The sequence below is a fragment of the Pseudorasbora parva genome, chromosome 6 (genome assembly GCF_024679245.1).
Source record: "Pseudorasbora parva isolate DD20220531a chromosome 6, ASM2467924v1, whole genome shotgun sequence".
Classification (NCBI taxonomy): Eukaryota; Metazoa; Chordata; class Actinopteri; order Cypriniformes; family Gobionidae; genus Pseudorasbora; species Pseudorasbora parva.
The window spans coordinates 17,616,159-17,640,767 of record NC_090177.1 but is presented as its reverse complement, the minus strand read 5'-3'; the positions used below and the strand labels follow the sequence as shown (position 1 = coordinate 17,640,767).

The following is a 24,609-nucleotide window of genomic DNA, read 5'->3' as shown; positions in this document are numbered from 1 at the left end:
ATAAACAGCACCTTATTATAGACTTTCTGCCAATCTCTGAAGGAATCACCATATTCAAATTGATCTGTATAGGCCTTGTCTACATTAATACGTTTTCATTTGAAAAGGCATCCTTTTCTCTAGGCTATGGCCTTCCGTCCACACTGAGACAGCGTTTTTGTCCAGCGAAAACAGAGCTTTTTGAAAACGCTGGATAAATTTGAAAACAGAGGTATTTGAAAATGATGACATGTTTAGTCATGTGACGCATATTGAACATATCGATTGATATGTATGTTTATACCGCTATTGTGCCTGTTATGGGCTTTTCACTTGCACATTGCTAGGTTACTTTGTACGCTCTTCATATCACAGTCCTGCAAAAAATGACAGAAAACGAACTCTCAACTGCTGTCCTGTGGCAGCAGTTGCATATTAAACCAAACACATAAAGTGCGACCTGGACGCTATATGTGAATGGTGAGATATTTTGCTAAATAAAGAGATCCAGCCAGAAGAATAGCATGAGGACTTTATTACATCTGTTCCGTCTGTATCGTCTTAGTGAGCTTTTATGAGGTTTTTACGCATGCACAGTAAGGCCAATTTTGCGTTTTCCAACGATTAAGTGTGAATGACAAACTTTTTGAAAACGCTAGTGTGGACGGAAAATGCCGTTTTCAAATGTATCCGGATTAATGTAGACATAGCCTATGGAGCATCATTGACATTTTTGTTTAAAGTCATAGTTCACCCTAAATTTAAAATAATTTACGTCATCATTTAATGACCCCAATATCTTTTTTGTGTTCCACAAAGGAAAGAAAGTCTGGATTGGAAAATGAAGAGGGTCAGCAATATATGTAAATTGTTTTGGGGGGGTGAACTGTCCCTTTAACTTTACAGTTCTCTAGTACATCTCAATTCACGGTTGCCACCTTCCATAGGTACAGTCCCAGTTCCTGGTAATGTAAAAAGTGAGTTGGGTCATATCAGGAGACAGAAGAACTCTATGGGGTGCGTGAGACATTAACCATGTTTTCAAAGCAGCCTCCAGCTAAGAACAGCCTGTCCTTATGTGCAAAAAACCCTGCCAAATAATAAGGCCCTGGAGAACCATGCTCTATGCAAACATTTTAAATGCTTCAAGGACAAAAGGTTAAAATACAGGCAACAATCAGCACTAAAACGAATAGCGTGCACAACATACAATGGAAAACTCCCCTAGCACACATGCTGAAAAGTGTGTGGGCCTATAATTTAAATATAACACACAATATGAATTTAGTTGTGGCTATACAGTGCAGAGCACTCTATATTAATATGGAGGTGTGGAACACTAGCTCCTCCCCCATACATTGACCTGACAAGCATGACAAAAATAACCGAGCCTGTTCTGCAATGGGAGTCACAAGTCAGGGTTTCTAAAAAGCTCTTGGTTACTGAGATGCATTGGCAGGAAGCAGGCCAGTCTGACACATTTCAAGGCTGGTTGTGTTTGTTTGTTTGTTTGTTTGTTTGTTTGTTTGAATCTGAAATGCAGACACAGACATGCAGAGATTGACTATTAACATGCAAACACACACACACACAAAGAGAGAGCTAGTTTAGGTAGTTAGCCTCAGTGCTTTTTTGAAAACATACGGAGATGTATATTTATGGTAATGCTTGTATTCTTAGCTGACTGTGTTAAAAATATAAAAGTGAACATTTAGGAAGCTCAATACCACCCCCTTGTGGATTTCTATATGTTCAGAATCAGAACCCTAGATTTGTATGGAGTCATGTTTTAATGCCACTTCTATTATGGTATTTTATTAGTTTATCAATATGCATAATTTCCTACACAGAAGTGAGATTTTATAATCAAATGCATCTATTCACCATTTACTAGGCTATTCAGCATCATGAGATGCTGTAAATATTATTATTACAGCATGATTTATAAACTCATATTTGCTTTCTTTAAAGTTTTTTTTATATGTTTGTTTGTTAACTATCAAAAACATGATATAATTATTGTATATTCGCTTTGCCAATCGAATATTTTCAAGATATCTGTAATCATGAATCCCCAAAATAAAGTTTATTTTAACTCAATGTCGCCACCTTGTGGCTCATAAAAGATCATTTGCTTTGATGTTACTGAAGGTGAATTACAAACAAAAAATCCTCCAACTAATGACGCCTTCCCAAAACCTCGTTGTTCATACGTTTTATATACAATGAAATATGCTATATGAGAGTTTCACAAAGCTGTTTAAAGTGTCATAGTTGTCAAATAGCTCCAATAATAGCCTATTAAAACAATTCCGTTGTACTTCTGCATATAATACTTTGTAATTAAAAAAAAATAATTTCAGTCAAATGTAGAAGCGACTTACTGTTTACACACACTACATTTAGCTGTATTAGAGTCTCATAGTGAAAGCAAATCTTGTTGTCTTATTCATTCTAGAGATAAATCTGAAAAGTATCCAAAACAGTGTTAAATATAAATGGTTATGTGTAATCTTCAATGGCACACCTTCTAAAAATTAATTTTGCGTAATTCCCGCCACGTGCCATTGGTTCTATAAGGTCTGGAGATAGCAGGCTCTTGAATCTAGTTCAGAGATTTTAACTGCTGTTTATGTGTATATGACGTAAAGGGGACAAACTGGTATGGAAGAATGTGTCCTTGAAGCAAAATTCAAAGTGAAATTGCTTTGACCACACATCACAAAACCGCTAAAAAGAAGGTCAGGTAGAGTCTATGGACGCGTGAAAGTGACTGAAAGAAATAATATAGTATTAAACAAGCTTACCAGTAATATTTGACACGACTCCAGGATATAATGTAGTGTTAAGTCAAACTACGGTCTCCAGAACTCTATACACGCAACTGAAGAAGCTTGATAAATCGAAAAAAGAAGTTAGAAATCGACAACCGTTGCGGCTCACAAGTTTTGCTTTGAGCGCGACCGTTAAGGTTGAACGAAACGGAACGCGAGGCGGATTTTTGAATTTTCAGTGGCTCTCGCGCTTTTGCTCCGGATTGTTTTTAAATATATGTGATGCACACTGCTGGCTAGCTACCGATGGTGGCTAGGGTGATGTGATGTGATGTATCCGTGCTGGAATAACGAGTGTGTGAGGATAAACACAGAGGCTTTACAATCCCAAAAGCTCCCCGCTTCTCAACTGGCGGCTCTTCCTCGCCTGCCCCTAATTTTTTCCCCTCGCACACTCTTGTCGAACAAGTCAAAAATATCCCCGATGTTTCTGACTTACCTTCCGGCTTGTTTTCGGCAGCCATTTCCCCTCCGCGCGCCACATCCTCCTCCTCTTCACGAGCGTTGGGTACCACGCGCGTTCACGCAGAGGACAGCAGCACGAGAAGGGACTGGAGAGGCAGAGGCAAGTCCAACCAGAGCGCACTCACCATTGGCTGTCGAACTATGACTGACCACGTTGTTCTAAAATGGCTTGCGAGAGCAAAGCAAACATCCTCCCCTTTAAAGTGTCTCTGGGAACCATTGGGTAAAGCGCGATGTGTAGATACACCTTAAGAAGAACCGAACCAATCCAAAGTGAGCGCTCGTGAGACGTTCGCGTGCAAATCAAAAGGCGATGCAAATGTCTCAAGTTACTTAATTCAAAGACATAAAACGTATTTATGAGGTATTTGCGCCGACATTTCATTCGTTAGCAATTCGGGACAAATTATTTGTCGTGTAGGCTAGGCTTCGTATAAAACGTGTTAATCTTCATGTATTTGATAATAACGAATTAATTTGGGCTATTGAGTTAATGATTTTTAAAAACCTTTATAGCTCTGCTACTTGGAAATATGGTCAACACACTCAAATTGAAAACTTAACTTTTTCAACCACTCCGAGCCTAATTATGACGGAAATCGAGTACAAAACTCAATGCCAGAAAGTTCAGTTCAGTTCAGTTCATGGAATTTTTTTTCTTTTTTCTTTTTTTTCTTCTTTTTCTCCCTCAGTTTACACACACAACTGCTTTTCATACTGTTAAGGCGATTTACACCATTAAGATGAAGATAGATCCATAGCTAAGCACCCAGCGCCAAGGTGCTGAACGGACAGCTCCAGGTGGCAGCAGCGTTCCACCCTCACAGTGCGTAGCAACCCAGACCTCCAAAAAGTCTTCTGGTCCACTAAAAGTATCCTGCACTGCTTAGCTTGCGAGAGAAATGGTTTCTGACAGCCTATTACAATAGTATATGGATAATGATGTGGTCTAGGTCTCATATGAATTGCCTAGAAAACCTCAAAACTGCGTTTAGGAATATGGAAGTCACATTATACCCGAGCTGATTAATTATTCGTTAGATTAAGCATTCGTTAATTGCATTGAGCGTATAGATAATGGCTTAAATGCCTCTCTGCCCGCAGCGGATACCCGCCATGAAATGTTATCATTAAAGCGTCATCTTTATTGCTTGCAGTTACTTGATAAAACGAGTGCTTTCCAAATCCTTATCTGTTCGTTTTCTAAGAGGAAATCTGGGATTGCTGTATACAATATTCTAAACATTCGGGCCAGTATCAGACGATACATCCGGTAATGGAGATACACATAACATTGTGACTTACAATATTTTTAAAGCAACATATTTGTAGACTTCATAAATCAAGTTCAATGCATATGTGGCCACGGTTTAATTTGGGATTAGAACGTGTTCAGAAGGCTAATAATAATAATACATAAAGCTTACTACAACTTTTGAGGCACTTCAATTCTCTAAGGGACTGAAAATTATACTACAGCACAATTCCTTACGAACATCTGCAATCTATTCTTGCCAGATCACACATGATATCACACAGATGTCTTCAACGACTACTCTTATTAGCATTACTTCACGACAACATCTTTGTTTCCATCCATTTTGTCAGTCATTTTCTTTCGGTTGTATTCCGTGAGTTTTCAGGGATTTAAATTGATTTTATGCATCTGTAATTAAACCCCAAGTGGACCTATTTAATGATTCTACACATATTGACATGACACTGATTTATTGGCTATTTTAATCCAACACTAATGGAACTGAGCTTGGGTCTGACGTCATCCATTTACTAACCGAATGTTAATTAAGGCCAAAAGAGGGCGCATTTTGAGTTTTTAAACTGAATAAATAAATCAATTAACCCTCTATGTGACAAACTATGAAATCACAGCCAGAAAAAAAAACTTGAATATAAATGACTTTATATTTTACATAAATTATATACTAAAATAATTTTCTACATCGTTTAGGTTTTATTAACATTCCATTTTATCTTGTGCTACTAAATTTCATTTGGAAGGCACATGTGAAAATGTCAAAAACAAATTCAGATGCAACTTCACTGCCTGGAAAATAGTGAATCCATGTCTTAGTGTTCCAAAAAACATTAAAACATTGTTTCTTTCATGGAATTCCAAATCAATGATAGTAGCGCAAGTGAAAATCAACAAGACTCTTCTTTTTCAGGGTACCCCACAGATACTCGAGTTTGACCTGTTTATCATTCTTTTTTGGAGCATCCGTGCTTGTCAGTGAAGTAAGGGCCAATATGCAATGGCATCTTACCTTTGGTTGTAGTGTGGATCACATCTTCCAAACTGGCATAGGATAATTAAGTCATGGCTTAGTCCTCACTGCTAATACCCTCACTGCTTCCAACCTCATTGATCCTCAACTCCTACAACTTCATTTCCTGATGTGCTGCCATCACTATCATGAATTCTTTCTAGAAAACGTAGCCTAAATCTTTTCCTTTCTGTCTTCTATAAAACTTATACTTTATACCTAGGCTATTATACCGCCTTCCATCACTGAACAATATTGCTAGCTACACAGAAAATATATGTTCTCTATAGGATTTTGTTACGTGATATTATTAAAAATGAAAAAAAATTAGTTATTTAACATTATTTTTTATTAAAGGTGTTGTATGTAAGTTTTTGACTGTTACTAAAGCATAAAAAAACAATATGTTTGCAGATATTTAGTAAACATGATGAGTTCACTCATTTCTCAGAAAAACAATGATAAAGACAGTTATTTTACTGTGTGTTCCATGTCAGAATGTAAGTTTTTTTTTTTGGTTTGTGCAATAACACTTGTTGCCAATTTACCCAATAGTATTTTGACACCACAGCTTGCCAGTTGGTGGAAAACACTATGTATTGCATGTATGTAAGTCAACAAACAAACTGGGCCAGAGATTGCAGATTCTACCCGACTTAAAAAGCTTCGGCATCCATCTAAAAATCTCTATGAAAGGGACCATATTATAAAGCGAATAAATCAAATCATCAACTTTCAGTGTGTAAAACTCCTCACCTTCGATTGTCAATTGTGCTTGTTTCTGTTACGTGTCATCAAACTGACAACCCACGTGAGGAAGAGGGGGTGGGGCAGGCAATATTTTGAATTTGGACTGCAGTGCCCATTTCAACCACTTGCTGTCATTCTTACATATTACACCTTTAAAGGGATAGTTCACCCAAAAATTAAAAATAGCCTATGATTTCACCCTAAAGTTACCCTAGGTTACCCTAGGATCACACATATGACGTAGGACGCTCCAGTGAGAATATGCTAGTTCTCGTGAGAACCAAGATTACTTTTGCTCAAATCCTCTGCGCTTCCGTATTTGTCACCGGAACTAACGCTATGTCTGTGTCCTATGTCATACACTGGAACGCCAGTCTCTCATGAATGCACGTACAACAGTTAGCGGAAGTTAGAATTTACAGTTTGTAAAGTTTTAAATATGGATATTTTTCGCTTCAGAAGGCCTTTATTAACCCCCAATTGTGTTACTTATAGAGCAGTAGGCTAGCTGGAGCCCTTTACCTCCAGTCTTTGTGCTAAGCTAGGCTAGCGGCGGGTGTGTCACACAGAGTAATGGCACGCACGGAGATGAGAATGGTGTGTATGGACTTATCTAACTGGGGATATGGTGAATAAGCTAAAGCCCCAAAAAGTCGGTAAGTTCTTTTAATGTCAATCCCTAAATAAAGTTGTTGATTTGTTTGCTTGTTTGTTTTTTGCTGCCTTTATGCATGACCTCTTTGAATGAGTTTGTTTTAAAATAAACTAAACAATTTTCCCATAAAATATGGCTACATATTAGGCTAAATTTAGGTTGATTAGGACACACAGCCGGTGGAAAATAGGACTCGGGCAGAAATCCTGTTCATGGATGCGGTTATTAACGTTACTGTAGTATGAGGCAGAGCAGGAGCGAGTGTTGTGGAGCTGAGCAAGGCCGCTTGAGTGATAGTTAGTGAGATGAACAACACACGCCTCACAAGCAGCAGGACTTTTATTATGACGGGACACGGGCGCCAGCACTATTTGTGCTTTTCCGATCATGAGTGTGAGGGAACGTAGCTCTGTTTATCATATTAGATACATTGTGTTTAAAATGATGTTATGACATTACTCAGTGCATTCGCTCAGTGGCTGCTGTGACACTTTCCTGTAGCTTTTCTGTAGAATAAAACCAGAAACCGAGGATTCTTACACCAAACAAATTTCAGAATTTTACACCAAAACAAAAGATAAAATGAATGCCATTTTTTTTGGGCAAATGAATGAAGACATTATTTTTGAGCAAATTATACACTTGATGCATCTTTCAAAATGAGCTGAATGAAGGACACAAAATTAATACTGCTTTCCAAGGATACTTCAAATTGGGATGTTCATCCGAGGCACTTGATGACGTGGCAGCAAAGATTTGCAGCCTTACTAGGACATAGTCATTCGTTTGAGAAGGACCCTACAAGTGTGTGTACTGGGACCATACCTTGCGAAAGTATTCGGTCCCCTTGAACTTTGCGACCTTTTGACACATTTCAGGCTTCAAACATAAAGATATAAAACTGTAATTTTTGTGAAGAATCAACAACAAGTGGGACACAATCATGAAGTGGAATGATATTTATTGGATATTTCCAACTTTTTTAACAAATCAAAAACTGAAAAATTGGGTGTGCAAAATTATTCGCCCCCTTTACTTTCAGTGCAGGAAAGTCTCTCCAGATGTTCAGTGAGGATCTCTGAATGATCCAATGTTGACCTAAATGACTAATGATGATAAATAGAATCCACCTGTGTGTAATCAAGTCTCCGTATAAATGCACCTGCACTGTGATAGTCTCAGAGGTCCGTTTAAAGCGCAGAGAGCATCATGAAGAACAAGGAACACACCAGGCAGGTCCGAGATACTGTTGTGGAGAAGTTTAAAGCCGGATTTGGATACAAAAAATTTCCCAAGCTTTAAACATCCCAAGGAGCACTGTGCAAGCGATAATATTGAAATGGAAGGAGTATCAGACCACTGCAAATCTACCAAGACCTGGCCGTCCCTCTAAACTTTCAGCTCATACAAGGAGAAGACTGATCAGAGATGCAGCCAAGAGGCCCATGATCACTCAGGATGAACTGCAGAGATCTACAGCTGAGGTGGGAGACTCTGTCCATACGACAACAATCAGTTGTATACTGCACAAATCTGGCCTTTATGGAAGAGTGGCAAGAAGAAAACCATTTCTTAAAGATATCCATAAAAAGTGTCGCTTAAAGTTTGCCACAAGCCACCTGGGAGACACACCAAACATGTGGAAGAAGGTGCTCTGGTCAGATGAAAGCAAAATTGAACGTTTTGGCAACAATGCAAAATGTTATGTTTGGCGTAAAAGCAACACAGCTCATCACCCTGAACACACCATCCCCACTGTCAAACATGGTGGTGGCAGCATCATAGTTTGGGCCTGCTTTTCTTCAGCAGGGACAGGGAAGATGGTTAAAATTGATGGGAAGATGGATGGAGCCAAATACAGGACCATTCTGGAAAACCTGATGGAGTCTGCAAAAGACCTGAGACTGGGACGGAGATTTAGAATGTTAGGTGTTAGAATGGCCAAGTCAAAGCCCAGACCGGAATCCAATTGAGAATCTGTGGAAAGAACTGAAAACTGCTGTTCACAAACGGTCTCCATCCAATCTCACTGAGCTCGAGCTGTTCTGCAGGAGGAATGGGCAAAAATGTCAGTCTCTCGATGTGCAAAACTGATAGAGACATACCCCAAGCGACTTACAGCTGTAATCGCAGCAAAAGGTGACGATACAAAGTATTAACTTAAGGGGGCCGAATAATTTTGCACGGCCAATTTTTCAGTTTTTGATTTGTTAAAAAAGTTTGAAATATCCAATAAATTTTGTTCCACCTCATGATTTGTCCCACTTGTTGTTGATTCTTCACAAAAAATTACAGTTTTATATCTTTATGTTTGAAGCCTGAAATGTGGCAAAAGGTCGCAAAGTTCAAGGTTGCCGAATACTTTCGCAAGGCACTGTACATGATTGGGACATGCCCAAAATAATCAAAATAATGTAGCCTTTTGGTCAGTGTTCCTCCCATCCTAGTGGTGGCGCTAAAGACCTTCATGCGCTTCGACTCTACACACCAAAGATCAGCGTAGTTTGATCGGCGCTGGGATGAAAGGTGGTAAATATGGCGGCGGCCTTGGACGAAGATGAAATCGACAATGATGACTATTATTCTTTGTTAAACGTCCGCAGAGAGGTATGACATATTCTTATTAGGGGAGAAGTTTAAGATGAGAGAGCTGAAAGTGAATAATAAAAGCAGGAGCTTCAGATATCACGCTTTTAAACAGGACCCGAACAGCATGTCGTTAAGCTATGGCTCAGTCGGCAGCACACCGTGACCCTTATTTATCATTGGAATTTGACTGCATGGTCACTTTAATAGATCTTACGCATATAATACGCAAATGCCTTCTGTTCTTTTTAGACTTCAGCGAAGCGATTCTTGTTGACGCTTCACAGCTGTAAAAGTGAAACTGTTACTCACTCAAGTGTTGTTTTAATTCACTAAAACTCTAAAACTTATATTAAAACATCAATTAAAAATGTTTCTGATATTATTTTGTCTTTGCCGGCTGTTAAGGTCATTTCAGTTAATAGTGAAAAGTATATCATCATTTACTCACCCTCACGTTGCTCCAAACCTGTGTAACTTTCTTCTGTGAAGATGTTATGCAGAATGCTACTGACAGTCATGTTTTACCATACAATCAAATCAAATTGTGACATTTTGTCTAACCTCAGTGGAACAGAACAGAACAAAGTTATAGAGGTTTGGAGAGGGAGAAAGTTTGCAATTTTGAGATCACTGTCACCTTAAGGGTCACCCAAAAATGATAATTATTTGATTAATTGCAAGAACTTAAGATATTGAGATACATTAAGATATTTTTTATGAAATCTTTGTGGTTTCTGGAACCACACAGGCAGCAATTCTTTCTGTCAAGGCCCAGAAAGATAGTAAAGACATTGTTCAAATAGGCCATGTGACTACAGTGGTTCAACCATAATGTTATGAAGTGACAAAATACTTTTTGTGTGTAAAAAAACAAACAAAAATAGCAACTTTATTCAACAATCTTTTCTCTTTAACGTCATTTTCCTACGCTGTTGATGCATCCTTCACAAACGTAGTAAAGTGCAGGGTTAGCAGCTTACCATTGGCTGACACTGTTCATGTGAGCACTATGATGCATGCGTGTGATGCTGACGCAGGAGCTGGCCAATAATGAGCAGGCGTTCTGGTGTAGAACCTGGAAGCACTGCACTGTTTACTACGTGAACAGCATAGGAGAATGACGTTGAAGAGAAAAGATTGTTGAATAAAATCTTTTTTTCCTTCTGCGCACAAAAAGTATTATCATTGCTTCTTGTCATCAAGGTTGAACCACTGTACTAGTGACTATTTTAATGATGTCTTTACTACCTTTCTGGGCCTTGAAATTTGCAGTGACGTTGCTTCCAATGGCTGGTTCAAAAACCATCAAAAATATAATATATAATACAATACTATAATATAATACTATAATATCTTTTATTTTATATTAACCTCCAAAGAGCAACGCTGTAGTTTTTGTTTATGAATGATCGATCTAAAAGATGAACCCTTTCTTTTTAACTGTATATTCAGGCCACCCAGGATGAGCTCAAGGCTTCATACCGCCGTCTTTGCATGCTTTACCACCCAGACAAGCATAGAGATCCAGAGCTTAAGAAGCAGGCAGAGCAGCTTTTTAACTTGGTGCATCAGGCATATGAAGGTATGATATTTTTGCACATTACCTCTGACAAAGCAAGTCACTTCTGTTACGTTATGTGGCTGTTTTTAATTATCAAGGAAGTGTTATGTTTTAGCAGGCAGCTTTTCTTTACTGAAAACATACGTTTTTAATTTCAAAATGTGATTTACTTGTTTCTGTAGTACTAAGCGACCCACAATCTAGAGCAATTTATGACATATATGGGAAGAGAGGGCTGGACGTGGAAGGATGGGAGGTAAGTTGAAAATTCTGAAGACTTAATAAATGTTTTAGCATTCATTCCATAGTTCTATAACATTTCAAGCAAATCATTTTCTCAGTGGGCTTTTGTGTCATCTTTTTTGTGCTAACTACACAATAAAATGATTTCTAGGTAGTAGAGAGGAAAAGAACGCCAGCAGAGATCCGTGAAGAGTATGAGCGACTTCAAAGAGAGAGAGAGGAGAGAAGACTACAGCAAAGGACCAACCCTAAGGTTTGACCTAATGCCTTCAAAGCAGCAGCCGCTGTCAACATTAATGCAGGTCTTGCTGATTGTTCTCTGTCTCACTCAGGGGACAATAAGCGTGGGTATTGATGCGACAGACCTCTTTGATCACTATGAGGAGGATTATGAAGAGATCTCTGCTGGAGGCGGTGGCGGCTTACCGCACCTTGAGATCAACAGGATGCACATATCTCAGTCAATAGAGGTGCAGTCCTTACATTATGTTTCTTCAATATATACCTTCATATATGCATTACTGTTTAAAAGTTTGAGTCTGTCTTTTTTTTTTTTTTAAGAATTGAATGCTTTTATCAAGCAAGGGTGCTTAAAAGTAACAAAAAATATTGATCAAAAGTAGGACCCCGAACAGTCGAAGATTCGATGCATGCGGAGCCGGATTCGACCACCGATCTCACAGTCGAATCTTCGCGGGTGTGCGACCCCTTTAATGACGCTGAGCTTCGTGTCCGGTGTGCAACCCCTTTAAGGGCGCTGAGCTTTGGGACGTGAATCTCAGTGCCGCGCCACGTCTTTAAAATTCGGCAGTGACATTCGGTGCCTGTCCACAGCGACTCAAGTTTTTAAAAAATCCTGCCGCACCACAGAGCGCCATTTCACGGTTTTATATTACATTTATATTATATTTCCCTCAAATCATCAATGTATATACTATATTGATTTCACCTTGTGCTACAAGATACACCCATCATGCAGCTCTTATTTTAGAAGTCGATTCAAAATTGAGCTCGCCCGTATATAATGTGCGCGTCCGATGTGAGAGACCTGAGACGCGGCGCTAAGCTTTGCGTCCAGTGTGCGACCCCCTTTAGGCACAATTGGCTTAAGAACGTTCTTAGTTCTTAATATTTAAAGTTGTTACTGTGTGCAGTATGTAAAGGAAAAAAAAATGTTTTCCCCTTCTGCTGACTAGTGTCTGCCCCTCCCAGCCCATTTACATACACATAGATGATTCGACTATCGGTCAACCATAGAAAGATTCGACATTTCTGATTCAAATGTGTAAATCCTTAGTCGGAGCCCTTAATCAAAAGTAACAGTAAAGATGTGTATTTTATAGGGGTGACCCCTAATAGTCGAAGATTCGATGCATCGATATGCAGGACCGGATTCGACCACTGATTACATGGTCGAATCTTCGCGGGTGTTATGAAACGAGGATCATACCATTTTAGGCAATATGGGGGAGCTCAATATTAGTGTTATATACGTGTCGCGGCGCTGAGCGATCGCCTATTTAAGCGCACTGAGCTTCGCACCGGACGCGCCGTGCCTTTAAAATTCGAACACATATACACCGACAGCGGCATTTGACGCCTGTCTGCGGCGATTAAATGTACATTTCCCTCAAATCGTGAGTATAATGTTCACGTCTGCCTGGTGTGAGATACCTGAGCAGCTTCAGTCCGGTGTGCAACCCTCTTTAGGCACAATCGGCTTAAGAACGTGCATATAAACGCACTCAAAGTGTTCTTTTCCTCTCTAGGCAGGTATTTTTTTAGGTTTATTTATCAAAATGTTCTTTTATATATTTGTGTGATGTTCTGTGTTTCGATCGTGGCTTTTAAATGTTATGAGAGAACGGTTAATTTACGAATGTGTAGTGTAGCCTAGTTTTGATCACTTTATTAAAAGTGGTGGCTGTGTGCCGTGTGTAAAGTAAAATAAAAATAGTCTTAGCCTCCTGCTGACTAGTGTCCTGCCCTTCCCAACCCTTTTATACCGTTTATTTTTTCCGGTCTATGGTTTACACACACATAGATGATTTGACTATCGGTCGACCATAGAGAGATTCGAAAATTCTGATTCGAATGTGTAAATCCTTAGTCGGGGACACCCCTAATATTTTATCAAAAGTGACAGTAAAAACAATTATAATGCTTCAAAATATTTATATTTCGATCAAATCCATGCTGATCTTTTGAGCTTTCTTTACATCCTGAAGTAAGTGTACAATGATGTCCACTGAAATTTTACAGGGATAGTTGACCCAAAAAGGAAAATTGTCATAATTTACTCAAGTAACATGAGCGTTCATACTGGAGTGAAGCCGTTCTCATTTGATCAGTGTGGGAAAACATTTCTTAGGCAGTGTTGAGCTTGTGCCAGTGGCATGGTTAGTGAGCCATTTGAAGAACTAACATATGTCAAGATGACCTACAACGTCCAATAGGAAAATTCAACTGCAGTAGCCACCGTTCAACCTTATAGGGTTAGTTCACCCAAAAATGAAATTGATGTCATTAATGACTCACCTTAATGTTGTTCCACACCCGTAAGACCTCCGTTTATCTTCATAACACCGTTTAAGATATTTTATATGTAGTCCGAGAGTATATAAAAGTGTATGCACACTATACTGTACATGTCCAGAAAGGGAATAAAACATCATCTAGGTAGTCCGTATGTGACATCAGTTGGTGACTTAGAATCTCTTAAAGCATCGAAAATACATTTTGGTCCAAAAATAACAAAAACTACGACTTTATTCAGCATTGTCTTCACTTCCTTGTTTGTGTTCAATCCTTCAAACAGTTATGAGTCAGCGTATTGATTCATGTTTCAGGTTGCCAATGTCACGTAATTTCAGCAGTTTGACACGCGATCCAAATCATGAATCAATACGCTGATTCACAACCGTTTGAATCTTTATTTGAGGATTGAACCTAAACAAGGAAGAGAAGACAATGCTGAATAAAGTTGTTGTTTTTGTTATTTTGGGACCAAAATGTATTTTGATGCCTCAAGAGATTCTAATGAACTAACTGATGTCACATATGGACTACTTTGATGATGAAAGTAATGAAAAAATAATTTTCTTTTGTGTTCAAAAGAAGAAAGAAGCTCATACAGATTTAGAACAAATTCGAGGGTGAGTAAATGAGGACAGAATTTTCATTTTTGGCTGAACTATTCCTTTGGGGCCTGGAACAAACTAGACTAGACTTTTCAAATTGTTACCGATTTTAAAACTGTGGGGGACCACAGACGGAAGGGCAGTTTTAACCGATTTTTAGTATTATAGTCCTCCGAATGCACACTAGAAGATTCATCCAGATAGCAAGACTGCACACGTTGATTTTAGTAACACTTCCACAATGAGACGTGATCTCACAGAGACTTCAGATCAAACGTGACTTCAGAAGAAAAAACTATTTTAGGACGATTTACATCATCCGCTTGTTTCTTCTAGCCTGAGTTTTGTTTTATGGAAAGAAAGACAAAGAGGGGAAAAAGAATATGGGTGATCTTCTTTTTCTATACTACACTTTCATGGCATGTTGTGTGGCTGCTAAGTTTCAGCTATAGAAGCATCCGGTTGGTGAAGCTTGCTCGCTCGTATTAGCTATCGTGGGAATCACGTCAGAGGCAGCCCGATCAAGAGTCATAAATATCAAATACCCCCGGTTTGTTGGTGGTTGCAAATCGGACTTAAAGTCTTCAACTGTGTGGCTATCTTTAGCAACACAACTGTTTTCAACTTTGATAATAAAAATAAATGTTTCTTGAGCACCAAGTCAGAATGATTTCTGAAAGATCATGTGATATGAAAAATTCACAGAAAATTCAGCTTTGCCATCAGGGTAATAAAATACATTTTTAAATATAATTTAAGATACAATAGAAAACAGCTATTTTAATTGTAATATTTCACAATATTGCTGTTTTTGTTCACCTAAATGCAGTGTATGTGAACATAAGAGACTTCTTTTAAAAATATATATATCTTAAAGACCCCACACTTTTAAACAGCAGTATTTCATCTGTTATTGAGTTACAATTGGACACAGAGCAACTATTTACATGAAATATGCTTTCAGAATAAGGGTCAATGACGTGACACAATTTTTTTTTCCTATTGCATTTTATACTTTTCATATATTTATATATTAATTCAGTGCACATTTCTAAGAGACGTGTTTTAAACTCGATTTTCCTTCCTTTTAGAAGATTTTTTTTTCTTTATCAAGGAAGCACACATATTTGTCACTGACCCTGATCTTGATACAGTCATAAGTTTTATATTCTGTCTGTCGTTGCTCTCATAGGCCCCTCTGACCACCTCAGACACAGCCATTCTCTCTGGCTCTCTCTCCACACACAATGGCAATGGGGGAGGAAACATAAACTTGGCCTTGAGAAGAGTTACCTCAGCTAAGGGCTGGGGAGAGGTGATGACATTCAGTTAATGCTTTACATACTGATTAATCCGGACTGGATTATGTTTGCTGAGCATGAAACCGAACATGATTTATATATGTTTAATACAGGTTGAGTTTGGGGCAGGAGACACACACGGCCCTCTCTTCGGGTTGAAGATTTTCCGTAACTTGACGTCACGCTGGTGAGTCCAGTGCATATCAGTGGTGTTTAAGCAATTTAGTTTAATTATTAAACCTTTATTTATGTTACATTTTGTTACAATTTTTTTTTTTTAATTTTATGTTTTTTTGTTATAAGTTGAGCAATATTGAGTGTATTGTATACTGAGATATATTTGTGTTTTTCAGCTTTACAACAGCTCATTGTGGCATGCAGTTTTCGTCCCGTGGTATACGGCCGGGTCTCACTACTATGCTTGCACGCCACCTGGACAAAAACACTATGGGTTATTTACAGTGGCGCTGGGGAACTCAGTCTTCCATGAACACCAGCATCGTCAGGGACACCAAAAGCAGTCATTTCACCTTTGCTGTGCAGGTCATTGCTGTTTTGCACATTCCCTGATGTTTGTTTTTAAACCACAGCTCTTAGGACTTATCCCTTTTTTATTCCACAGTTGGGAATTCCACATACGTTTATGATGATGAGCTACCAGTACAAATTCCAGGATGATGATCAGACCAAGATCAAGGGCTCTGTCAAGTATGTGTCTGTGTCAAAATTTTGTGAGCAATGTTTTGCATCAAGTTTTGAAAAAATCTGTTATGTATCTTGTCTGACCTCTAAACACTTGTATCTGATTCTCATAATGTTAGCTTTTTTGTTGTCATTTTTTCAGAACTGATTATGATAGGCTCAAATGAAGTGACTGAATGCATTGTATTCACTAAATGTGAATCATAATTGCATGCATAAATAAAATGAGCAATATGAGGTATTTAATAGGTTATTTTAGAAATATTAAAGTGTATCTGTATGTAAAATGCGCCTTTCTTTATGTTCATACAACTTATTTTATTGTTTTTTATGTAGTTACAACTTTGGTTCAAGCTTTAGTTGATGTTAAGTTGACATTGTATTTTTGTTTGATGCATATTATACATTTTAGATCAAATATAGTGAACACAGCAGTATTGTTGTGGACCCCCTGGGAGATGAAGACTGCTAGTCTAACATGAATATAAACAAGCAAGATCTGTGTGTTTGGCCTTGCAGTGTAAATGCAACCTCTGTGACTGATATCCTATATTCTGTGTTTACATACCTGCAGTTTATTTGTGGCTAGTCACCAATCAACTGTCCTCTCAAATGTCTTGATGATTTGTAGCCTGTTAATATATACAGCACTTGTGTTGCAGGTCAGGGTTTTTTGGTACGGTGGTGGAGTACGGTGCCGAAACTAAGATCAGCAGGCACAGTGTCCTGGGTGCTACTGTCAGTGTTGGAGTACCTCAGGGCGTCTCTCTCAAGATCAAGTAAAGTGCTTTTGATCATTTTGAAGCTGTTTCCCATTAGCAGTTTTTCAGTAGCTCTGAAACTGTGCTGTTTTTGTCTGTCTAAGGTTGAACCGAGCAAGTCAGACGTACTTCTTCCCAATTCACTTAACAGACCAGCTTCTGCCCAGCGCTGTTTTTTATGCCACTGTCGGACCCCTTGTGTTCTACTTGGCCATCCAGCGGCTGGTTATCAGACCTTATGTTCGTGCTCAGCAGGAACAGTAAGCCATTTTTAGCTGATTACATCTGCAGAGTCACAGTCACATTCTCCACCTGTTTCATTTTGTTGTCTTTTATGGGTCAATTGACTTCCAAACACTCTTCTCCAACCTTTATCCCCTGTGAGTCTGGAAAATAATGGGCTGAAATCCCTTTAAATGGCTGTGAAAAAGAGCAAATGCTAAATTAACATTGAACCTTTTGTTTAGGGAGCTTGAGAAGCATCGTGAGAGTTCGGCATCAGACGTCGCCAAGAAGAAACAAGAGGCAGAAGCAGCTGTGAGTTCATAATGTTTAAATACGGTGCAAATAATTTATAATGCATGGCCGTTTAAAGTGGTCATAACTTTCTCGGCAGGCGCTTTGTGTTTGGAGAAACAATGAGTTAGCGTCAGGCTATCGTTCCTATCTGCACATCAGTTGCTGTGTCAGGGTGATAAATTGTGCCTTCACTATGTGCATATACAAGCAGTCTTACTTGAGATCACTCTTTTCTCTAGGTTCTGCTGATGCAAGAGTCTGTGCGTAGAATTATCGAAGCAGAGGAGTCCAGAATGGGTATGACCGCATAACTCCCAATAGCATTGAGCGTGATCAAACTATGATTTGAACTTTCTGCCAAGAGAGGATTGTTGACTGTGTTCTTTTATTCCAGGTCTGATCATCCTCAACGCCTGGTATGGCAAGTTTGTGACAGATAACAGCCGTAAGCACGAAAGGGCAAGGGTCATTGATGTCACGGTGCCTCTACAGTGCCTGGTGAAGGACTCAAAGCTCATTCTCACAGAAGCCTCCAAGGTAAATCACAGTTATACCTGCTTTGTCATTTATTGTGTTACAAATGATAAATAAGGGATGAGTGTAGAGAACTGCATTGAATTCACAAAAAGGTTTCTCTAGTTTAATCTAATATTTTAGTTTCCCTATCGCTTGATTTTGATTTTGAAATCTAAAATGTTAATACAGCACATTATTTTTGTAATGCTGTACTTAAAGAGAGGAAAAACAAAACTGCAAGTTAATGTAAAATTATAAACAAATGAAAATGTACACTATAGTTTAAAAGTTTTAGGTCAGTATGTTTTTTTTTTTAAATTTAAATATTATTTTCATTTCGCAAAGCAGCATTAAACTGATCAAAAGTGATAGTAAAGACCTTTATAATGTAAAAAATATATATATTTCAAATAAATGCTGTTCTTTTAAACTTCATTCATCAAACAATCTTGAAATAAAATATCATGATTTCTAATAAAATACTACGCAGCACAACTGTTTTCACCATTAAAAATACTAAATGTTAGCCTGACAAGCCAGACCCAAATCAAGATGTTTGGTCTGGAAACTCACCATTGACTGAGCTCAATCCGAGGGGCGGGATAAACGGTCGTCTTTCAAACTCCCTCTGCATGCAATTGAATAGAGCTACAACCAACCAGAGCAATGAAGGTGAAGCGGAGCTAGTTGACTAATTAAACTTTCATCATATCCGGTCGGCAAAACTCCGAACACATCTTCCTTTTTTAAGAATGACTTTAGTGCTGTTCTTTTCTCAGAGAAAAGCTTAACTCTAAGTCTTCCAGAGTCACGGTCAAAGCTGATTCGAAAGACCGCCGTTCGCCAGCTTCTGTGTTTACTAAGCCCCTTTCACACTGCGATTCCGGCAAATACATGGATAATGCGACCCGGCATTTGTTCCTCGGCCGCTAGATTTGGTCCAATCACACAGCCAGCGAAATACCGTAATATGTGCACTTTCACATACAACCCGTAACGGTCCCGGATCGAGTTGACACGTGACATCCGGATGTGACGTATAATGGCAAACGATCTCAGCTTCAGCGCGGATAGTAAGGAGCTCCGTGGTCTCGACTTGTGTCCAGTTTGCGCACATTTCTGCTTGTTTAATTTTAGTTTCTTTTGTATACGAACAATCTCTGTGTTTAAAACACCGACTAGCTCTTCTGGCACTGCAGGGTTGTATTATTGAAAAAACAAGCTCTAGGAGTCGCACGATAACTACGTACACGTTGCGGCATTAGTTTCGGCTTTTGTTCACACAGCGCTCGTCCCGGGTCGAATCCCACAATGTTACTAGGTCCCCGACCCGGGTTCAATTCGGTAATCAATTCCGGGAAGTGGTTGCTTTCGCACAGAAGACGACCCGGCAATGTTCCGGTAATATTGCGGGTCCGACGTGCAGCGTGAAAGGGGCTCTAGCACTCAGAGAAGACGTTGATCTCAACTCTCAATCATGACATCACACAGCCGTTTTTATTGCATCAAATAACTAACTAAAACTAAACTTATTTTAAAAAAAAACACTTGAAATGAAATCATCGTGATGATAACGGCCTACAATGACATAAATCAACTTTGGGGAAAAATATTTGAGGTGTAATTTGACTGAAGTGTAATTAACAATGCTTTTCAGGTTTTTATAGGTCTAACATTAGTTTTTAGGTAGAGAAATTGAATAAAGTAGGCTAATGAAATGTAAAATAGCTGCATATTTAACTGTTTAAATTAAAGAATAATCCTTACAAAAGCTATTTAATCAAGAGCAGTGAGTGATTTCTTATCTTTTGTTTGACATTAAACAGACAGCAGTAAAGGTTACTGCCCCTTTAAGACCTAATGGAAGGCTCTGCGTCGTCTTTCTCGACTGTATAAAGTCCTCTTAAGGCATATTCAGACTATGTCTGCTTGGATACTCATCAAGATGGACTTCTTGTGTGAGTTGGTCCGTTTAAGTGCAAGTCTTGAAAGAGAACTTAATATTTGCGCGCTGTGAGAAGAGTGCGCGCTTTCGGATGATGCACAGAGACAGATCAGCGCGCGCGTTCTCATTCGCGTCTTCTGGCGAATATACACGGGTGATATTAGCGCCGTTGTAATGTATCACCGAGGAGCCAGCACTTGTATCCATCTACAGAAACATACATAAAGCATTATTTTCAAGTTACAACCCATATTATTGATGCGTCATCATGCTCACCTCACCCCAGAATATACATTATATCCGAGTCCTGATCGGGATGTAACGTCCGATTCCGATCGAGTCTGAAATCACGTGATCGGGCCCGATTTCCGATCATGTGATCGGATCGGGACATCCCTAGTTTACATTCATCTTTTTCTTCTAACGTGACTTTTTCCAACGTGCGTGCAGACAGGGTTTCCAAGATTGTACAACAAAACCCACCAACTACTGGCCAAAAAACAAGCCCAATAGCTTCTCTGGGGGGGTTCTGGAAAAAATGGCATTTGGGGGGTAAATGTATGTTATTTTGGCAAGGTTGCCTGCTAAAATTCGCATTGCTGGGTCTATATATCACATAATTGAGGTCGCTTTAATCCGTGGACATGGAAAATAGCCCTCGGGGAAACCGCAGACTTGGCAACACAGTGCAGTTGAGTTCTGTTGACATTTGACAGGCAACATTATGTGTTTCTCTGATTGGTTGTAGGGCTATCCAATTGAGCTCTTTCCTGGTTCGGTTGAAACGCCCCATAATCACAGCCCAATGGAGCAGTATCAGACTCATATTCTGACTAGAATTGAGTATGACCACGTCAGGTTACCAAAACGGCATGTTAGAATGATTTCTGAAGGATCCTGTGACATTAAAGACTGGAGAAATAATACTGAAAATGTAGCTATCATCACAGGAATAAAATACAATTTTAAAATATATTCAAATTAGGGCTGTCAGTGTTAACGCATTATGCGATTTATTGATTACCTTGATGCGTTAAAATAATTGAACACAAATAAATTGCTGAATCATGTGAAATTGCATAATTAACATAAATAAAGTCATGATGGTCTTTGAAGTCAGGAGTTTATTACACTGAGCATCTACAATGGCACAAGCACCTGTAACCCTGGTAGATGGAAATTTAAATTCTAACCCTTTAACCTGATTTGAATAGTTGTAAGCCAGTGACGTAAAGGAGTTGCAAAGTAAGCATGCACAAGTTTGTTATATTGATGCGCTCTCAATGCACTCATTGCTAATTGTATTTATGCACAGACACATTTCAGTACATTCAGGTCATTGCAGTCAATGTTTTTTTTTTTTGGCATCTCCATGTAGTCTTGTTCAGTATCACAACTTGGCTTGTCTAAAATGTAAACAAACTCTTTTATATTGAACTGTACGCATACTATACTCTGAAAAGTTTTTCTCTGTGATGGTTTTTGTTTCATGGGTGCTTTGGTGTGCATATATTTAAGAATTATTTATACTCCTTGTATCATTTGGTAATTAAAGTTTCCTTTTTTGGAACACACCTAAATTTACCCTGAAAAAAAAGCTTTACAGCTTTTTGAGAATCACCTTTCAAATCTGATGTCTCACTATTCTTGATTTAGCAAATAATGACAAAATGAATGTGTTAAGCACTGAGAAATGGTGTATGCTTAAAGCTACACTGTGTAACTTTTTTAGTTTATTCTTAGCTAAAAACACTTAGTTCTTTCAAAAAGATATGTGCTCATTAATGTATATTTACTTCTTTCAAGTAATAAAGTATTCTCGTACGTTTATAATATGCCATTGAAAATACATACGGGTGAGGCGTTCGAATGCTGGTCGCCATGTTGCCCCTCAATCTTGAAAGTACATTAGCCAAAGAGGGACATACCCATAAATTCAAGCTTCGCCTTTCGCGTTTTAACACTCAATGGCACCGTGTCGAATGTGAAGAGGGGGATTGCCATGTTAATCTTGGACTTAATCGGCCACCGTAGGAGTTAAAACGAAATCGGAATTGAGAGAAACAGAAACTAATATTCACTGGATATGGTCATATACCTTTTCAACGCTAGATGGGGGAAAATATCACACAGTGTAGCTTTAATTTCACAATAAGTGTTTAATTAGTCGCCCAAAAAGGATGCGATTCATCACAATTTTACAAACTGAATCTATCCTAATTTAGAACTCGTTTATTTTAAATTGTAAAATAATTAACAATTTATACTACTGTTTTGACTTCAAATAAATGCAGCTTTTGTGAGTATAAGCAAAACATTTTACCATTACCAATCGCACCTTGACTGCAATGACCTGAATGTACTGAAATGTCTGTGCATAAATACAATTAGCAATGAGTGCATTGAGAGCGCATCAATATAACAAACTTGTGCATGCTTGCTTTGCAACTCCTTGTAGTATATTTCCTATGTTCAGGAGTAAGACAGGGTCGACGAGACTGGGACTAGTGTTTATTCAGAACTCTCAGATACAAACAAAATAAACTTGCGCTCTCAACAACTCAGTAGAATATAACTTTCTCAGCAATCTTTATCGTCTCTCTGGTCCACGAATGCTGTTCCGTCTGCCTCTCTCTGGCTGGCAGTGCTTACATGCAGATCAGACCTCTCTAAACCACTTCCCCTCCGCCACATACCATAAACTAATACTCATTTCAAATGCAAAGATGTCAGCCAATCACAACAGTGGGCATTTTCACTGAAGTCTCACAGCAGACACGCCCCTTGAAAGTTGAAACCGAGCATTCAAACCAGAGGGCTAATATCAGGAAAGAAAAATGCCTTTTATTTCTAAATTGACATTTTATTGTGTAAACATTATACTAACAATATAAGTACACCTCAGGAAACATTATAAAATAAGCATAAAAATCCACGCCATGGGACCTTTACTATTCCATTGAATGTTGACATTCAGAAGTTTAAACGGTTAGTTCATGTAAAAATCAAAATTATCCCATGATTTACTCAACCTCAAGTCATCCTAGGTGTATATGACATTCTTCTTTCAGACAAACACAATCAAAGTTTTATAGATGTGGCGTACGCATTTTGAACCGCGAGAGGTGCGGCCTCTACACTTTTCCCATAAGTTGAATATGGAAGGTGATTGAATTCGCTGGAAGCTAGGTAATTTACTTTATTAAGTTTTAAATATGGACATTTTTCTTACACAAATGCATAGATTCACTTCAGAAGGCCTTTATTAATCCCCGGGAGCTGTGTGGAGCAGTTATGATGGATATAAATGCACTTTTATGGACTTAAAAAATGGCCCAACAGTCACTGCCATTATAATGCTAGGAAGAACCAGGATATTTTTTATACAACTCTGACTGTGTTTATCTGAAAGAGGAATGTCATATACACCTAGGAGGACTTGAAGGTGAATAAATCATGGGCTAATTTTCATTTTTGGGTGAACTTGCACTTCAATGCATGTAAAAGGGTTCTTTGAAAAAATTGTCAGTCTCAACATACTGTCCTCAAATGTCCTAATGTTGCACTTCTAATAGTGCTGTATAAAATGTTTAAACTGTTCTGAAACCCACAAAAATGATACCAAAAAAACCTTGTGAAATCGGAACTGCTGCACCCCCTAATGTTAAGTGCTGTTGCAGGTATTAATTGGTTGTTTTTGCATAAATGTCCTCAGGCTGGTTTACCAGGCTTCTACGACCCCTGTGTGGGTGAGGAAAAGAGTCTAAAGATGCTGTATCAGTTCAGAGGTGTGATGCACCAAGTTCTATGTGGTGACACAGAAGCACTCAGGATACCAAAACAATGTGAGTATGCAATCCAAACACAACAATCTGCAATAGTTTTTAGAGTATTTATTTTAATCCATTTGATCCTGACTTCGTGGTGACAAATGCTTACTTGTTTACCAGCAGTGAAGATGAATGCTATTCCCAATTGTATTTTAAAATCCTATGTTCTTTTGTTTTTCCTCTCTTTTGCAGCCCACAGGATTGATAATGACAGTTAGGAACATGTATCTCTTGTACTAAAAGGGACAGTTTGGACTGGTATAGACTGACGAGACTCAGATGTTCTGGGGTAGTGCCCTGGAAATACTCTGTGCCCTTAAAAGTCTTCATATACAGTACCTATTTATCCTTTAGTTTGTTCTGTTTTTAAAAATATTGTACATGATGTCAGTTTGCAAATTAGAACATTTAATTGGAACGCTTAATTTGCTGGATTTCCACTAATAAACTGATGGCCTTTCCCAGAAAAAGCAAGATATATTTTTGTGTTGTAGGCCTCATAACCATTTTTAAACAAAGCCCCTCTTCTTCAAA

The 24,609-nt window shown here is 38.5% G+C and overlaps 3 protein-coding genes across 16 annotated transcripts in view; 2 read left to right on the top strand and 1 right to left on the bottom strand.

Moving 5' to 3' along the window:
• camta1a (calmodulin binding transcription activator 1a) overlaps positions 1 to 3,424 on the bottom strand; it is a 437,191-nt gene extending 433,767 nt beyond the window's left edge. For 10 of the 13 annotated variants that reach the window (XM_067445898.1, XM_067445899.1, XM_067445903.1 and 7 more), the window contains exon 1: positions 3,253 to 3,424. In XM_067445898.1, the coding sequence (XP_067301999.1) occupies positions 3,253 to 3,277 (25 nt within the window). In that variant the 5' untranslated portion in view covers positions 3,278 to 3,424. The remainder of the gene's footprint in view (positions 1 to 3,252) is intronic. The other 3 variants (XM_067445901.1, XM_067445902.1, XM_067445910.1) reach the window with 1 other exon arrangement.
• The window catches only part of asxl1 (ASXL transcriptional regulator 1), a 222,858-nt gene that overhangs the window by 178,293 nt on the left and 19,956 nt on the right, over positions 1 to 24,609 (top strand). The window lies entirely within an intron of this gene.
• dnajc11a (DnaJ (Hsp40) homolog, subfamily C, member 11a) lies at positions 9,426 to 24,549 on the top strand. Its single transcript, XM_067445896.1, has 16 exons — positions 9,426 to 9,575; positions 11,010 to 11,139; positions 11,301 to 11,374; positions 11,513 to 11,614; positions 11,694 to 11,831; positions 15,694 to 15,816; positions 15,916 to 15,989; positions 16,156 to 16,345; positions 16,425 to 16,510; positions 17,167 to 17,283; positions 17,370 to 17,525; positions 17,733 to 17,802; positions 18,024 to 18,081; positions 18,179 to 18,321; positions 23,961 to 24,090; positions 24,268 to 24,549. Exons 1-16 carry the CDS (start codon positions 9,504 to 9,506, stop codon positions 24,291 to 24,293), a joined length of 1,689 nt encoding a protein of 562 aa, XP_067301997.1. The 5' UTR covers positions 9,426 to 9,503; the 3' UTR covers positions 24,294 to 24,549.

Excerpts from the sequence above, each read along its gene's own strand:
- dnajc11a (XM_067445896.1), top strand. The coding sequence starts at position 9,504 with ATGGCGGCGGCCTTGGACGAAGATGAAATCGACAATGATGACTATTAT. Across the intron at positions 15,817-15,915 it reads CAGCTAAGGGCTGGGGAGAG|GTTGAGTTTGGGGCAGGAGA; the intron begins GTGATGACATTC and ends TGTTTAATACAG. Across the intron at positions 17,803-18,023 it reads AACAAGAGGCAGAAGCAGCT|GTTCTGCTGATGCAAGAGTC; the intron begins GTGAGTTCATAA and ends TCTTTTCTCTAG.